At 43.3% G+C, this 18,474-nt stretch overlaps 1 protein-coding gene across 4 annotated transcripts in view; it reads left to right on the top strand.

Annotated features, from left to right (window-relative positions):
- LOC121276286 (F-actin-uncapping protein LRRC16A-like) overlaps positions 1-18,474 on the top strand; it is a 417,343-nt gene that overhangs the window by 218,978 nt on the left and 179,891 nt on the right. For all 4 annotated transcript variants that reach the window (XM_041184533.1, XM_041184534.1, XM_041184536.1 and 1 more), the window contains exon 15: positions 9,485-9,561. In XM_041184533.1, coding sequence (XP_041040467.1) covers positions 9,485-9,561 — 77 coding nt within the window. The remainder of the gene's footprint in view (positions 1-9,484; positions 9,562-18,474) is intronic.

Genomic DNA, 18,474 nt, shown 5'->3' on the forward strand with positions numbered 1-18,474 from the left:
TGTAAACACATAAGTAGGGATGTTCACTGATGATTGCACTTGTATTCAATACCATTTGTGACTCCTCAGGCACTGAAGCAGTCTGTGCCCAATATAGCAAGGCCTGGACAACGCTCAGGCTTGGGCTGACAAGTGGCAAGTAGCATTCGCTCCACACAAGTGTCAAGCAATGATCATCTCCAACAAGAGAGAATCCAACCATCACCCCTTGATGTTCAATGGCATTACAATCACTGAATCCCCCATTATCACCACCCTCAGTGTTGCCATTGACCAGAAACTGAACTGGTCTTGCCATATAAATACTGGCTACAAGAGCAGGTCAGAGGCAAGAATCCTGTGGTGAGTAACTCAGCTCCTGACTCCCAAAGCCTTGTACACCATCTACAAGGCACAACTCAAGAGTCTGGTGGAATGTGTAACCAGACAAAAAAATACTTTGAGAATTTTTTTCCAAAACTACAACTGGAATGTTTTGCACAAATAGTAGCCCTGCACCCTGCCACACTCACCCACCCCCCTCGCTAAAAGATTAGGGTCAAGCCCGCATCCACTTGCCTGGATGAGTGCAGGTCCAATAACGCTGCAGAAGCTTGACACTATTCAGAACAAAGCAGCCCACTTGATTGGCACCCCATCCACCACTTAAACATTCACTCTCTCTACCAACACACAGCAGTGTGTACCATCTACAAGATGCGCTGCAGCAACTCACCAAGGCTCCTTCGGCAGCACCTTCCCAACCCATGACCTCTACCACCAAGAAGGACAAGGGTAGCAGATGCATGGGAACACCACCATCTGCAAGCTCCCCTCCAAACCACACACCATCCTGACTTGGGACTATATTGCCGTTCCTTCACTGTCACTGATCAAAATCCTGGATCTCCCTTCTTAACAGCACAATGGGTGTACCTAAACCACGTGGACTGCAATGGTTCAAGAAGGCAGCTCTAGTACTATCACCTTCTCAAGGACAATTAGGAATGGGCAATAAATGTTGGCCTAGCCAGTGACACCCACACCCTGTGAACGAATATTTTTTTATCCTGACTCTTAATGTCTCTCCAGCTTGCTAGGATCATAGGATTACTAATAATGAGGAAGAGAGGAAAATTCGAATGTTGATTTTAGAATCAGTTGTCATCAGAAGTTTGGATTTATAAATATAGGCCAGAAATTCCCCTCTCACCGCACCCTCACTCGGAGTGGGCTGGCAGGCGGGGGTGGAGGGTGTCAAAAGTTGGGTGGCAGGATGGGGTGGGGGTGGGCACCTTGCCCTTTGTGTACTCCCCTTAACTGGAATTTTAGCAGCGGCAGGGTAGTTGTGACCAATTAATGGCCATTTAAGGGCCACCTCCTGCCGCTGCTGGTATTTTTACCAGTGGTGGGGGGGAGCCCAAGTGAAGTGGCATGGCCACCAGGTAACCTTATGCTCACCAAATGGTAATCGCAGCCCCTTCTTGTACGCCCCTCGACTTCCCAAGCTTCCCCATCCTCCTTAATGACCCTGGCTTTTACTTGGGGTCTGGCCTTCCTCGCAGGGGACTGCTGTGGCACTAGCATCGGTGACCGCTCCCATTAACATTGCTGGGATTGGAGAACTGTTGGCCATTTGATTGACCAGCAGCTCTGGGAGGTGGGGCATCCTCCCTCCCATGTGGGCTTGGAAGCCAGGACCTCAGGCAATTAACAGCCAGACTACCGTAAAATCTGGGCATAGTTTCCCGGCAGGGCGGATGTGGGCTTGACCCTGACCTTTTAGCAAAGGAGGTGAGGGCGCAGGCCCCTACTCCTGCAAAGTATTCCATCTGTGATTTTGGAGAAGATTCTTCGTTGTCTAAAGGGTTCTTAGTGATTACGCTCCTATGGAGCTCTTTAAAACATCTTACTACATGGAGGATGGTATATAAATGCAAGTTGTTATTAATTGAAGGAGCAAGGCATATGACTCTTAGAAACTCATTGTCCTGTTATGTGCCAAATCCTCCTCTCCTGAACAGCTCCTAAATCCCCCAGAGAAGCTTTTGCAGCTCCCTTCATATTCCTGGGCAAGAAAGAAAACATTTTACTGTTTGCAAATCATCTCCTGCATGTCATCTTCACACTTTTTATAAATTCCACAATGGACAGTACTACAGTGCGCTTTTTGTGTCTCATTAATTATAAGCTCCTAATACACCATCTCACCCATGTTCCTTTCCCCTACACCACCACTATGTTGAAATCAAAATTGTTCAAGCGATTTTTTTTTTCCCCCAACAACTCAAAAGTATGAAACTCCCTCTTTCACTTTGTTTTTATATTTAATGATAAAGTGAAAATTGGACTGACCTGTGAAGGGCAGGTAATCCATTTTGCCAGATTACCATTCTTGGCAATGAAGACAAAATCTACATAGTTCTTCATTATAAAAAAGAGTCAAGTGCAAGCCCCTGCAGAAGCAACACACTTTTAATCCCCCAGCTGAGAAGAGGAAACAACAAGGCAAATGGCATACAAAATGTAAGTTTTGAGCAACACCACGGACTGTATCAGTGTAAAGATTTTTTGTTAATCTGTCTAATTTTTTCTTCTCTTTGTCCCTGTCTTTCTCTTTGTATTCACCTTTACATTTGTTTCCTTTTCTGTCATATCTGTCTTTTTATCTCATCTTTCTTTTTGTCCATCTTTGTTTGTCTCTCTTCGCTGCACTTAAATCTTTTCTTTCTTACCACATTTCCCTTCCTACATTTCACCACCTCGTTCTCTGCACTCGCTTGCTTGTTCTATTTTAAGAGTCTAACTCCCATTTGTCTCCACAGCCACAGGTGCATAGGGCGAGACAGCATTAGAGGGACTCCGATGGTAGGGGTAAGAAAGTAGGATGGTGTTACTCATTACTAATTGAGTAACTAGGCAAGACTGTGCCATTAAGGACCTTGAGTGATTGGGTTCAAAGGGATCCATTCTGTTAGAATTAAGATTATAGGGTCTGTGATGCAATGACAAAGGTACAGTCACACAGTAAATGCGTTACTGTTTCCACTAAAGTAACTAGATGATGTGCTGGACTCTTTACCACTGATTAGCTGCCAGATTGATTTTGTTGTGATCTCCCTTGGCCTTTATTACCATCATTTCTTCTTTTCCCAATCTTAGCTTTAGTTGATTAACTTTCACTCCTTTTGACATTGCAGCTCTTGACTTGACTAGCCCTATTTCAGAATCTGCAGATACTTTGGCATAAGCAGCCAAATGCCCTTTCAAGTCAAACAAGTGTGCATGCAAACTCATTAATCTTGATAAACCTACCACCAACTATTAGCTGAATATACTGTTATACAATTTGAGGGCTTGATGCCACAGCCTTTAATGAGCAAGGAATAACTGCAGCTGCACATGCAGTATTCTTACCTCCTATGTTGCAGAGCAACAATTACCTTTTTATTGTATATAGCATAAAATCTGACTTAAACAAAAACAGAATTACCTGGAAAAACTCAGCAGGTCTGGCAGCATCGGCGGAGAAGAAAAGAGTTGACGTTTCGAGTCCTCATGACCCTTCGACAGAACTTGAGTTCGAGTCCAAGAAAGAGTTGAAATATAAGCTGGTTTAAGGTGTGTGTGTGGGGGGCGGAGAGAGAGAGAGAGAAGTGGAGTGGGGGTGTGGTTGTAGGGGCAAACAAGCAGTGATAGAAGCAGATCATCAAAAGATGTCAACAACAATAGTACAAAGAACACATAGGTGTTAAAGTTAAAGTTGGTGATATTATCTAAACGAATGTGCTAATGAAGAATGGATGGTAGGGCACTCAAGGTATAGCTCTAGTGGGGGTGGGGAGAGCATAAAAGATTTAAAAAAAAATTTTTTTTTTAAAATAATGGAAATAGGTGGGAAAAGGAAAATTTTTATAATTTATTGGAAAAAAAAGGAAGGGGGAAACAGAAAGGGGGTGGGGATGGGGGAGGGAGCTCACGACCTAAAGTTGTTGAATCCAATATTCGGTCTGGAAGGCTGTAAAGTGCCTAGTCGGAAGATGAGGTGTTGTTCCTCCAGTTTGCGTTGGGCTTCACTGGAACAATGCAGCAAGCCAAGGACAGACATGTGGGCAAGAGAGCAGGGTGGAGTGTTAAAATGGCAAGTGACAGGGAGGTTTGGGTCATTTTGCAGGTGTTCTGCAAAGCGGTCACCCAGTTTACGTTTGGTCTCTCCAATGTAGAGGAGACCACATTGGGAGCAACGAATGCAGTAGACTAAGTTGGGGGAAATGCAAGTGAAATGCTGCTTCACTTGAAAGGAGTGTTTGGGTCCTTGGACGGTGAGGAGAGAGGAAGTGAAGGGGCAGGTGTTACATCTTTTGCGTGGGCATGGGGTTGTGCCATAGGAGGGGGTTGAGGAGTAGGGGGTGATGGAGGAGTGGACCAGGGTGTCCCGGAGGGAGCGATCCCTACGGAATGCCGATAGGGGGGGTGAAGGGAAGATGTGTTTGGTGGTGGCATCATGCTGGAGTTGGCGGAAATGGCGGAGGATGATCCTTTGAATGCGGAGGCTGGTGGGGTGATAAGTGAGGACAAGGGGGACCCTATCATGTTTCTGGGAGGGAGGAGAAGGCGTGAGGGCGGATGCGCGGGAGATGGGCCGGACACGGTTGAGGGCCCTGTCAACGACCGTGGGTGGAAAACCTCAGTTAAGGAAGAAGGAGGACATGTCAGAGGAACTGTTTTTGAAGGTAGCAACATTGGAACAGATGCGACGGAGGCGAAGGAACTGAGAGAATGGGATGGAATCCTTACAGGAAGCGGGGTGTGAGGAGCTGTAGTCGAGATAGCTGTGGGAGTCGGTGGGTTTGTAATGGATATTGGTGGACAGTCTATCACCAGAGATTGAGACAGAGAGGTCAAGGAAGGGAAGGGAAGTGTCAGAGATGGACCACGTGAAAATGATGGAAGGGTGGAGATTGGAAGCAAAATTAATAAATTTTTCCAAGTCCCGACGAGAGCATGAAGCGGCACCGAAGTAATCCTCGATGTACTGGAGAAAGAGTTGTGGAAGGGGGCCGGAGTAGGACTGGCACAAGGAATGTTCCACATACCCCATAAAGAGACAGGCATAGCTGGGGCCCCACCCCAACAGGAGCTATACCTTGAGTGCCCTACCATCCATTCTTAATTAGCACATTCGTTTAGATAATATCACCAACTTTAACTTTAACACCTATGTGTTCTTTTGTACTATTGTTGTTGTCATCTTTTGATGATCTGCTTCTAACACTGCTTGTTTGTCCCTACAACCACACCCCCACTCCACTTCTCTCTCTCTCTCTCTCTCTCTCCATCCCCCACACACACACCTTAAACCAGCTTATATTTCAACTCTTTCTTGGACTCGAACTCAAGTTCTGTCGAAGGGTCATGAGGACTCGAAACGTCAACTCTTTTCTTCTCCGCCGATGCTGCCAGACCTGCTGAGTTTTTTCAGGTAATTCTGTTTTTGTTTTTGTTTTGGATTTCCAGCGTCCACAGTTTTTTTGTTTTTCTGAAATCTGACTTAAATTGTGCCCTGCACATTGGAGCAGTTCCTTAGTTTCTTCTAAAGTGCCTACCTTGCTTCTGTCTTGGCCTTTGCTTTCTATAGAATATTTCAATAAAAAAGTTTTGTCTCGAGTGAGTTAAATTCAATGGGAAATGATATTCGCAAGGTGTACCGTGGGGTATACAGCCAGTTTGTCCTCCCATTTGAATTAGCATCCAGTCCCAGCATCCAGGAGATAAGTACTGGGGATTGCGGGGAGGGTATCGCCAGGATCAGGCTAGCAAGCCCCAGCAAGGAGGTTAGGATTGACTAGGCTGGGTGGGGGTGGGGTGCTGGTGGTGGAATTATAAAGGATGGAGGGATGACCTTGGTGTGGGGAGGGTGGGATGTGGTTGGGGGTGGGGCCTATGACAGGCCAAATGGGCTATAATAGAGATCCTCCCCTGAGTTATCTGCTACCAGCCCATGCAGTTAAAGCTGCCAGGCTTCACACATACATGGACCTTCCCCTTGACGGCGAGATAAGGCCCTTAAGTGGCCACTTAAGGGCCTCAATTGGCAGAAGGATGACACAATGGCTCCCCTGCCACATGTATCATTCAGGGGGGGGTGGGCAGGGACAGGTGGATAAGTGGTGGGCATGGTGCCCACTGAATTTTATGTATCCCTGCCTTCAAACCTGTTGGTGAGTGTGTTAAATTCAGCCTAAAGTGTACACAATGTTGCAAAAGTTACTTATAACTATAGAATAACTATGGCACAGAAGGAGGCAATTTGGCCCATCGTATCCATGTTGGTCCTTTGTAAGAGCAATTCGGCTGGTCCCACTCTTGTCTTTTCCCTGTAGCCCTGCATCCTCTTCTCTTCGGATAATTACCTAATATCATTTTGAAATCCATGATTGAATCTGCCTCCATCACATTATCAGGTAGTGCATTCCAGATCCTAACCACTCAGTGCTCAAAAAGCGTTACCTTACATTGCGTTTGGTTCTTTTGCCAGTCACTTTAAATTTTACTCTCTGGCTCTTGACCCTTCTGCCAATGGGAACAGTTCCTCTCTATCTTCTCTGTCAAGACCCCTCATTATTTTGAATACCTTGATCAGACCTCATCTCAGCCCTCTTCTCTAAGGAGACATCCCCAGGTCCTTCAATCTATACTTGTAACTGGAGCCATTCAGCCCTGAAGCCATTCTTGTAAATCTTTTCTGCACTTTCTCTAAAGCCTTCCCATCCTTCATAAAGTCTGATGGCCATAATTGGGCACAATATTCCAGGTGAGGCCGAACCAATGTTGTATATAGGTTCACCGTAACTTCCCTGCTTTGTGACTCTCTAATTTATTTGACCTCTTCTTGTCCTTCCTATCAAAATGTACCACTTCACACTTCTCTGCATTAAATCTCATCAACCAGCCTATCTACTGTTTGTCCTCGTGAAGTCTATCACTATCCCCCTTACTGTTCACTATACTTCTAAGCACCATAGAGGAACCTTTCTAGAAATGGAAGCTCAAGCCTAAGCCCCCACAAAACAATAGTCACTGTATTCCAACTTGATAACTGGAATAAAAGCAAAATGCTGGAAAAACTCAGCAGGTCTAACAGCATCTTTGGAGAGAAAAACAGAGTTAAAGTTTCGAGTCCTTGTTCTTCAGATAACTGGAATGCCAAGCAAACTCTGAAAGTGACCTTCTGAAGCAATACTGTGCAATATGACCCCACTCCAACCTATCTCGGAGTGAGTTGGGAGCACAAGTTAACCTTCCATTAGAGAAAGCAGCTGGCAAGACAAGTTCATCCTTGTCCAGCAGCTGGTGAGCAGAAGTTGGGAGCATCACCATCAGTGATGGTCCTTGTGTACTCCTCAGCTGAGCACAGTGTACCAGAAAGTACCAGAAGTAGCCGCATTTGACTTGTTGATGCCCAACAGACCACTGCAGGAATGTATGTCACTGGAACCTTCAAGTCGACCCGAATACCCTGGCTGTCCATGCTGTCACGCATCACACCCCCATCCACTCGTTGTGATGCTGCAACACTGAGAAGCTCAGCAACTCGAGAAAAATGTGTGTCGCCCCATCCGACTGGACCTCATCAGTGCCCCCTCGCTTGAAATCACATCGGCCCTTTTGGACCCACAAGCTTAAAGGTAGCAGATGCATGGGAGCACTGTCATCTCCAAATTCCACTTTAAGCCACACAATATCCTGACTTGGAACTATATTGCTGTTCCTTCACTGTCGCTAGATCAAAATCCTAGAACTCCCCTCCTAACAAAAAGCTGTAGGTATACTTATACCAGATGAACAGCAGCAGTTCAAGAAGGCTGCTCAGCACCACCTTTTCAATGATAATTAGGGATGAGCAACAAATGCTGACCTTGCCAGCAACACTCACATCCCACGAAAGAATAAAAAAAACCTTTGACAATGTGACTTCAACCGTTGTGAAGTTTGAAAAGTTAAATGGCATTCACAAGAAGTCATAAACGTCTTGTGAAAGACCCAAACTTTGCCTGTGATCTTCCACTGAGCTTGTGAGCAACCCAAAACCACACCTGCACAAACTAGTGTAGATGCAGATACTTGATGCACAAATGAAAAAGTAAAAACTCTCCACTGTGTGACTACGGTCACTGAGGACCAGCCATGGAACATATAATGACTCGATGACTGATTCGCAAACCCAAGAGAGGCATCACAGTGATGGACTCTGCTACTCCGATGCAATTATCTGGCAAACTATCTGAATGTAAAATTATGTCTGTTGTCCCACATCTACATTAGCCATAAGAATGAGAGAGAATGTGCTTCTACATTCATTGCTTAAATAATTGAATGCTAACGTCAGAAGAGCACTCCTTGCTGCACATCCTGCTTCTCAGACCCTGTAGGACCTCAGATTAAGGAGCTTTATTTGTGTTGAATTGTGGACTAGTTTTCAACAAATCAAAGCAGATCAGTGCTCTCATTTTAGGATGTGAAACCACTCGAAACTCTGCTGAGTTTATGCATTTCACTTCAGGCTATGGCAAACACCAGATACGGAAGATCTTTTTTCAACGATCTTGATTTAATTAAAATCTACATCTCAGTGTGCATTTCAAAACGGGCATCACTTTGAAGCGCTGCAAATATATATGGTTGAGATAAGATTGAGAGCCTGGGTAGGGCCTATAGGATCACAAGATTATCAGGTGGTGGATTGACACCAGATAAAGCGAGGTTCACTTTCTGTATCTGTATGAGACCAGATCAAGACATCGGAACAGTTAAATATTTTTATTGAATTGCTAGTTTGAGAGTCACAAAAATGTAAATGTAACCCTTTCTTCTTTCTGCATCCATTAGATTGATTAGTTTTTACTGCTTACAGCTGAATGCAAAACACTGCATCTTGTACACAGTGTTGAAAAATGATACTTTTCATTCTGTTCATCCTGAGAAATAACGCTCACTTCTCTGGAGTGCTAGTAACATTAAAATAGAAATTCTTTTACCTCTGTCTCATGAAAAACATGCCAGCAGTCTAATTTATAGTTGGTGTTTCCAAATGTTGGTGTATCCAGAGAGAGTATTTTCAGCTGTGTAAGATCAGGTGGTTACAGGTCTGCCAGTGACGATAATGACGGGACCAATTTGGCATAGTTTGTTAAGATTATCATTCATATTTTTTAGCATAGTTGTTACATTGGCATCGGTGCAGTTTTTGTTGTGATGTGCTGATGCCAGTAGCTAAATAAACATAAATGCAATACTGACAAATGGTTAAGGAAGAAAGGACAGACATACATACATTTATGCGGCAGCTTCCACATCTTCAGGATGACCGAAAGTGCTTCACAGCTAATGAATTATTTTTGAACTTCAGTCACTTGTTAGGTATATGAATGTAAGTTATGTTGTTACATATAGGGGGATTTGTGAATTATTTGATCTGTCACTCAGTTATCTTTGTGTTTTTCAGGTGTGTGCAGCACTTCTACGGGGCTGTTGTCAACAGCTGGCATCTCTTCATCTGTCTAAGAGTATCTTCTCACACAGGTAATCATGCTGTCCTCAAGGTTATTTTCCCCCTTTTTGCAGGTCCTTAATGTCCATTTGTGCCAAACTTAACTGTTCCTTTTTTTGGTGAGTGGAGACAAAGAGCTAGCCCCTGGAACTTACATGTATCTTTGTTTTTCCTTTGCACTTTTTCTCAATTGAGAAAAAATTCTGTGCATGAGGCATAATCTGAGGTTTGACAGTGACCTGAGGCATGATTGATAAGTGGGGAGAGTTGAACCTGGGAGCTGATTTGTAGTGGTTGGGCAGATGCAGTCAAAAGCACAATTCGGGTGCAATTTTTTTTTTCTCTTAACTGCTTATATATTGTTTTATTTTTTGCTGTGCTTTGGAGCCAGCTCTCAAGAAGTAGGTCTCAGGCAGCAGGCATACGTTAAACTTGCCAGACTCATTCAGGCTGCCTGAATGAAGAAGCTGATTTAACAAAAATAGGGTCTTTCCGGTGATTAAAGTTGCATTGCATTGGGAGAGCACAGTAGTAGCTTGGCACCTAACTGATATAAAAGAGGCTTATAGCTGTCCACCAGAAAATGTATCATAACGTCCTTTGGTTCATAGAGTCATTCATAGAGCAGATCATCTCTGCTTCCATCACAATCGTAGGCAGCGAAATCCAGGTAATTTCCTCTAGCTATATAAAAAAAATCTTCCTCACATTCCTCCTGCATCTGTTGAGTCTTGTTTATCCAGTGATTTCAGCCATAAACATAGTACACTGACATGAACAAAGTAGATCAGAAGAAGTGTTTTAATTGATTAGTGCTGTTTGTACTTCATGAAAAATGTGTCAGTGAAAGGCCTTTGTGTACTCGAGTGAATTTCATTCATTTAGTTCTGAATGCAAATGGTGTATCAGGTGGTGTGTAGAAGTAGTGTTGATTAGTTTTGAATTAATTATTATTAAAAGCTTCCTGCATCGTATACTTGTTATGCAGATCTCCAGTCATAAAATGCTTTTGTATTCAAACTAAACATTAATTCTTCCCTGACTCGTGTTTTAGAACGGTTCGCCAGTGGACCAGTTAACAGCAGTAAGGGATAAAAACAAAAAACTGTGGATGATGGAAATCCAAAACAAAAACAGAATTACCTGGAAAAACTCAGCAGGTCTGGCAGCATCGGCGGAGAAGAGCAAAGTTGACGTTTCGAGTCAGAACTGAGTAAAATTAGGATGGGGTGAAATATAAGCTGGTTTAAGATGGGGGGGTGGGTGGGGGGAGAGAAGTTGGGGGGAGGTGGTTGTAGGGACAAAGAAGCAGTGATAGGAGCAGATAATCAAAAAATGTCACAGACAAAAGAACAAAGAGTTGTTGAAGGTGGTGATATTATCTAAGAGAATGTGCTAATTAAGAATGGATGGCAGGACACACAAGGTACAGCTCTAGTGGGGGTGGGGTGAAATGAGACTAACAGGGCATAAGAGGTATAGATTTAAAAATAATGGAAATAGGTGGGAAAAGAAAAATCTATATAAATTACTGGAAAAAACAAAAGGGAGGGGGAAGAAACGGAAAGGGGGTGGGGATGGAGGAGGGAGTTCAAGATCTAAAGTTGTTGAATTCAATATTCAGTCCGGAAGGCTGTAAAGTGCCTAGTCGGAAGATGAGGTGCTGTTCCTCCAGTTTGCATTGAGCTTCGCTGGAACAATGCAGCAAGCCAAGGACAGATGTGGGCAAGAGAGCAGGGTGGAGTGTTAAAATGGCAAGCGACAGGGAGGTTTGAGTCATTCTTGCGGACAGACCGCAGGTGTTCTGCAAAGCGGTCGCCCAGTTTGCGTTTGGTCTCTCCAATGTAGAGGAGACCGCATTGGGAGCAACAAATGCAGTAGACTAAATTGGGGGAAATACAAGTGAAATGCTGCTTCACTTGAAAGGAGTGTTTGGGCCCTTGGACGGCAGTAAGGGCCTTGCCAGTGAGCTAATCTTGCTCATTTGGGCTGTTTCATTCAGAATTTAACTGTAAACTGATTCCAAAAGCCAGGTGCAATAGAATTGCCTGATTTCCTGCAGTTAGTTCGGGCCCTAGCTGAGAACGGTGCCTACTGTTCTCTCCAGTCACCGATTATCTGAACTCTTTCACTGTTATAAAATCAGTGAAAGATAAACAAAGCTCCCATAGAGGTGTGTCCTTGAATCCACATTATATTCTAGATTACAGTTCCATTGCAGTTACGTTTGTGCATTTTGAAAAAAGGATAAGCGCGCTGCAAAATAGTTCATCTTTAAATTTGGCTCAGTTGATTCCATAAAACGATGCAGATGGAGGCCATTCACCCCATCATGTACCAGCCCTTTGAAAGAGCTATCCAATTTAGTCCCACTCCAAAGCTCGGTAAATGCTCTCCCTTCAGCAATTTATCCAATTTCCTTTGAAAGTTACTATTGAATCTGCTACTACTTTAATTCCAGGCAGGGCATCCTAGATCATAACTCACTGCATAAAAGTCACCATTGCTTATAAGATGATATGATAAAATCATAAGAAATAGGAGTAGGCCATTCGGCCCAATGTACCTGCTCTGCCATTCAGTATGATCATGGCTAATCTGATTATGGCCTTAACTCTACTTTCCTGCTTGTCCCCTTTGGCCTTGACTCCCTTGTAGATCAAAATTCTGTATATATCCAGTGATCCAGCCTTCACTGCTCTCTGGGGAAGTGAATTCCAAAGAATAGTGACTCTCAGAGAAGAAATTCCTCCTCATCTCTGCCTTAAATGGGAGACTACTTATTTTTAAATTGTGATTCCTAGTTCTAGATTCCCCACGAGCAGAAATATCCTCCCAGCATCTACCTCCCACCTCCATCCAGCCCCCTCAGAATCTTATGTTTCAATAAGATCACCCCTCATTCTTTTAAACTCCGATGAGTATAGGCCTAATCTGTTCAACCCCTCCTCATAAGACAACCCTCTCCCTCAACCCAGAAATCAGCCTAATGAATCTTCCCTGAAATGCTTCCAGTGCAAGCATTCCCATACTTAAGTAAGGAGACCAGAACTGTATACAGTACTCTAGATATGGTCTCACTAAACCCCTGTACAAATTGTAGCAATACTTCCCTACTTTTATATAACATCCTACTTGCAATAAGGGCCAACATTTTGTTTGCCTTCCTGCCTGCTTATTAACTTTTGTGATTTCATGTACAAGGGTGCCCAGATCTCTCTGTACTGCTGTGATCTGCAGTCCCTGTTTAAATAAAATTGTGAAGTAACATTCTGCTTTTCTATTCTTCCTATTAAAGTGGACAACTTTGCATTTTCCCCACATTCTGCATCTGCCAAATTTTTGCCCATTCACTTAACCTGTCTATATTGTTTTGCACACTCTGGACAGAATTTTACGGCCCCTCCCTGGATTGGGTGGGGGGGTGTCCATAAAATATCCTGGATGGCCTTCCCGCCTGACCTGTCTTCAGTTTTATGTAGAACGGTTGGTGCCTGGGACGGGCCCCTCACTCTAACCCCAATTAAGCCCTTAAATTGCCAATCTTTGGCAACGTAAGGCCTGCTTTATGTGGTAATGTGCCTATTAGGGATAGCAGCATGCCATCACTGGAAGGGAAGTGTGTCATGTTATCCAGCCTCAGTTTCAACGTGGCCTATAAGCTGAGTACGGTACACACTGCACAGTTCTGTCTTCAAGCCTTCTATACATGTTCTCACATACCTAATTTAAATAAATGAACCCACAAAATGTTTACACAATCCCTTATGAGTGGTGCCTTTAAGTCATTATAAAATTATGACACTTTCTGTCCATCCTCAATTTTGAGGTTGGCAGTGGGCTGGGGGAAGGCCAGGAGGTCACCCAGCTCAGGCCTCAGGTGGGAGTTGGGGACATGGGGGTAACTTCCCTCAAGGGTGCTCCTCCCTGCATCCTACCCTCCCAGGCCTCAATTCCCCTCCCCAGGGATGACGTCTCCGCATTTACCTGGTCCTCGATTCTGGGGACAGCTTGTACTCCCAGTCCGGGCCACTGCTGCCTCTGGTATCGCTGAGACTACAGATCTGCTGGCCAGTCAGATTGACCAGCTGCTCTCTTGAGGTAGGACTTCCATCCGAGTGATGTGAATGGTTGTTGGCTGCTCTGATCGGTGGGAATGCGTTTCCCGCCAACTCTTCGGTTGGCGGAGTGGCAATCCCCTGCACCTGAAAAATGCTACCCTTTGTATTCTCCTCATAACTTGCTTTCCTGCTTACCTTTGTACCTTGAGCAAATTGGTAAACAATACCAATGGTCCCTTCACCCATTCCACCAGTTATAGCTTGCGCACCTGAAAATGACCTATTTATCCTGACTCTGTTTCCTGTTAGTCAGCTAATATATCACTCCAAATACCATGAGATCTTGTGCAGTAGCCTTTTATGTAGCATCTTATTAAAAGCCATTTGGAAATCCAAATACAGTTACATCTACTGGTTCCTCTTTGTTCACCCTGCTTGTTACATCCTCAGAAAAGTCTAATAAATTTGTCTAACACAATCTACCTTTCACAAAACCATGTTGACACTGCCTTATTTTATTGTGATTTTTTTAACGTCCTGCAATTACCCCCTTAATGGTGAATCCTAGCATTTTCCTAGTGACAGATGTTAGGCTAACTTGCCTCTAATTTCCTGCTTTTTGTTTCCCTCCCTTCTTGAAAAGAGTTGTTATATTTGCAGTTTTCTAATCAACCGTTCCAGCATCTAGGGAATTTTGGAAGATTGAAACAATGCATCCATTAACTCTGCAGTCACTCCTTTTACAACCCTAGGATGCAGGCCATCACATCCAAGGGACTTGTTAGCCTTTAGCCTCATTAATTTTTCTATTACTTTTTCTCCAGTGATTGTGATTGTTCTAAGTTCCTTCCTCCCATTTGTCCTTGATTTTCTACTATTCTTGGGATGCTTTTATTGTCTTCTGTTGTGAAGACAGATGCAAAGTACTTGTTCAAAGCCTCTGTCATTTCCTTGTTTGCTGTTATTAATTCCCCAGTCTCACCCTGTAAGGGGACCAATGCTCACTTTAGCTACTCTTTTTTCCTTTTTATATACTTGTAGAAGCTTTTACTGTGTGTTTTTATATTTCCTGCTAGTTTTCTCTCAAACCTTAAATTCTTCCTCTTCCATTTTTCAACTCATCCTTTGCCAGTTTCTAAAACTTTCCCAATCTCTTGGTCTTACCACTAATCCACCCTTTCTTCAATTTGATACCATCCTTAACTTCCTTAGTTAGCCACAGATGGTGCATCCTTCTCATAGTCTTTCTCAATGGAGTATATTTTGTTGAGAGTTATGAAAGATCTGCTCAAATGGCTGCCACTGCTGTTCTACTGTCTGACCTTTTAACCTACTTTTCACATTAGCCAACTCTGAGTTCATACATCATGATTTCTTATTTAGGTTTAAGACACTAGTTTTAGATTGTCAATTTGGTGGGTTGGTGGGTTGCTGGGTGGGGGATGGAGCAAAAGATTATTAGATCCTGCCACTAAGTTTGGCAGGACCTCTGAGTCCCCAACAAGGTTCCCTGTACCCTGTCTGCCTAAATATTGAGGCTGATGAGTTTTTCTCCTTTATTGCTGTGAGAGTGCTATGTGCCTGGCAGCAATAGCACAGATTCAATGTAAATATGCCAAAAGAACAATTGTATGTGCAAGAATCATTTGAAAATATGAATTGAAAAGAAAGAATTGACTGAGCTATGTCATTTCAGAAGGCTATAAAAATGACATTGAGGCCTCTTGTGCCTCTTAACATTACTGCAAAACTGTCCTTGACTACTGATGTGAATCATCAATGTTTGAATGATGCATAGTGACAAAGGCATTAGCCTTTTTCATATGTCAGCCTCTCTCCCTGGGCTTCAGTGGCCAGCAAGGATCCAATCAGTGCAGATACTATGGTGGAGTTTCTTCAAAATTGCTAGCAATTTCCATCTGCCAGCAGTTCTTCCTGCTAATAAAATTTTCGTTAGTCCAGGCCAAAGTTAACTGATGGAGGGTATTTCTTTTAATTACTTACTTAAATTGTAAATTCATATTCTCAGTGTTGCCTCTCTGAGTAAATGATAACATTCATATGGGTTTCTAAGGAACTATCTTCTCACATCTTCACTGATTCTAACAGTGTGCCCATAACTTGCTTCCCATTAGCACAAACAAAAGTTCACATATAAGTTGTGGTGCAACACTGGTTCAAGTTTACAATTTCTAAGGAGTTAGTCCAAGTGTTAAATTTTTAATAGTATTTTCAGGGAGGAGAAATGTAAGCATCCTGTCATCAAATCTGCTGTACAAATAGAAAGAAAAAACTGGAAATCTGAAATGAAAACAGAAAATGCTGGAATTAAACAACAGGTCTGTTGGAGAGAAAAGACCTATTCATGTAAATTCTTCTACTGCCTGAGAGGACACCAACTCAGCTTTCTGAAAGATTCCTGGACAATCCAACACTGACAGTTCTTCTATATTTTAAGTATTACTTTGGTTCGAAGAGGGCACAAAAAATACAGCTGGTGAAGTCCAAAAGTGTAGCAAATGGATGCATGGTTAAGAAAGCTGCAATTACAAGATGCTTTTCAGACGCACTGACCTCTTATTGGCTCTTTAAGAGTGAAAATGTGTACATAGATTGAATATCCAAATGGACTTTTCCATACCACCACCTCCTCTCGTAAGTCAGATTATACTAAAGGTTAACTATAATTTTGGGTAAGCTGTAAATCTGCTGGATCGTGGGGCCAGGACTGAAGATTATTATCCTTCTCAATTCATAAAGATTTGGTGGTTTTCAAAAGACTTTCAGAAGAGATTGATAGCGTAGTCATTGACAGGAAAAGGCTTGTTTGGGATTTATTTACATAAAGGCATAAAATATCAATGTGAGCCAACAGTAAAACATTAATATAAGAACGTGGAGCAACAGGAACAGGAATAGACCATTCGGCCCTTTGAGCCTGCTGCATCAATCAGTCAGATTATGGCTGACCTGCAATCTCAGCTACACCTTCCTGCACTGCCATCATATCCATTGATTTATCTGGTATTTAAAAATCCATCAGTCTGCCTTGAATGTACTCCATTATTAAGTGTCCACAGGCTTCAAGGCTTAAGAATCCCAAAAATTCACAATCATTTGAGTGAAGAAATTGCTCCTCATCTTGGTTCTAAATGACCAAACTCTTATTCTGAGACTATGATTTAGATTCTCCAAAGAAAACATTCTTCTAGCATCTGAAGTGTCAAGTCCCTTAAGAATTTTAAATGCTTGAATAAGAACACCGCATTCTTTTAAACTCTGGGCTATATAGGTGTAGTCTACTCAATCTAGGAGCTGAAGTTTTAGCCTCCAAGGAGGGCAAGCATGGAGGTGAATGTTCGTGCTGCCAGCTGGCATGCTGATATCTTGGCACCACCCTGCCCTGAATCAATTTAATTACTGATCTGTCAGTAAATAAATTGTAGAATCATACAGTGCAAATGGGACTCCTCCCCACTTTCCCATCACCCAACCCCTTCCCTCACCTCCAAGCCCTTCTCCGCGGGGCCAGACAATCCAGCCTTTTGCGTCCTCTTCACAGTACAGTTTCCCACCTAACTTTGTAACATCAACAAACTTGGATACTTTACACTTGATCCCCTCATCTAAGTCATTGCTATAGATTGTGAATAGTTGAGACCCTTGGGTACTGATCCTTGTGGTACCCTGTTAGTAACAGTCTGTGTACACAAAAATGACCTGTTTATTCCACTCTGTTTTCTGTCTGTTAAGCCTTAATTCATGCTAATATGTTACTCCATTCCATGAGCCCTAATTTTATTTAATGATCTCTTATGTGGCACCTTGTCAGATGCTTTTGAAAATCCATATACATTTATGTTGTATATAATATGGCTCCCCCTTATCTACCCAGCTGGTTGCAACCCCAAAAAATCTAATTTGTCTATTTTCCTTTCATCAATCCACGCTGATTCTGCTCAATCATATTCTGTCCTTCTAAGTGCCCTGGTATCACTTCCCTAATATTAGATTCTATCATTTTCCTGATTACTGGCGTCAGGCTTAACTAGCTTGTAATTCCTCGTTTTATCTCCCTACACTCTTGAATAGCAGGGTTATGTTTGTTACCTTGCAACCACTGCCACAATCCAGATCAAAGGGCACTGCATCCACTTACTTTTTTAAAATCCTAGGGTGTGGACCAGGTTTGTCCAATCTTTTCCCTTGTGGTAGGGGGAGTCGGGGGGGGGGGGGTGTCGTGTGCTACATTTCCATCTTTTTCTCACTCAAGGAGCCAATGAACAAATTTCGGAAAGATAAAATTTGGCACAACATTAAACACAAATTGAGATATGGAAAAGAGAAACAACTTGCTGAGCAAAAGTGAAGCAATGTCAAAGCAATAAATTGATAATTAAAAAAAGAGTAATTTAAGATCACCGTTAGAATGTGAGAGGGGCGGAGTCTTGTTTGTCTGGGTCACCCCCAGTCTCTTGATGCTCAACCATTCACCCTCACCCACTGTGTGAATGGGTGTAATTGTGCATTGATGTGTATGGCTGAGTGTGAGGGGGAATCCTGAGACTGCAAGTGAGCCAGGCACGCACACTCCCACACTCACTCACTCTCTTTCTCCTACACTCTCACACTCTCTCTCTCTCTCTCTCTCTCTCTCTGCCGCACACACTCTCTCCCCCACACACTTTTCTTCCCCCGCGCGTGCACACTCCCGCGCACACACACTCCCACGCTCTCAATCTCTCTCTCACACTCACTCTCTCGTGCGCATGTATGCGCGCACACCTACACACACTATATATACACACACACGCACACACACCGCATATGAGTCTGTTCGCCCAAACCACTCCTGCCTGCACTACCACATCCAGCCTCACCCAC

This window comes from Carcharodon carcharias, chromosome 3 (assembly GCF_017639515.1).
Source record: "Carcharodon carcharias isolate sCarCar2 chromosome 3, sCarCar2.pri, whole genome shotgun sequence".
In the NCBI taxonomy this organism is placed as follows: domain Eukaryota; kingdom Metazoa; phylum Chordata; class Chondrichthyes; order Lamniformes; family Lamnidae; genus Carcharodon; species Carcharodon carcharias.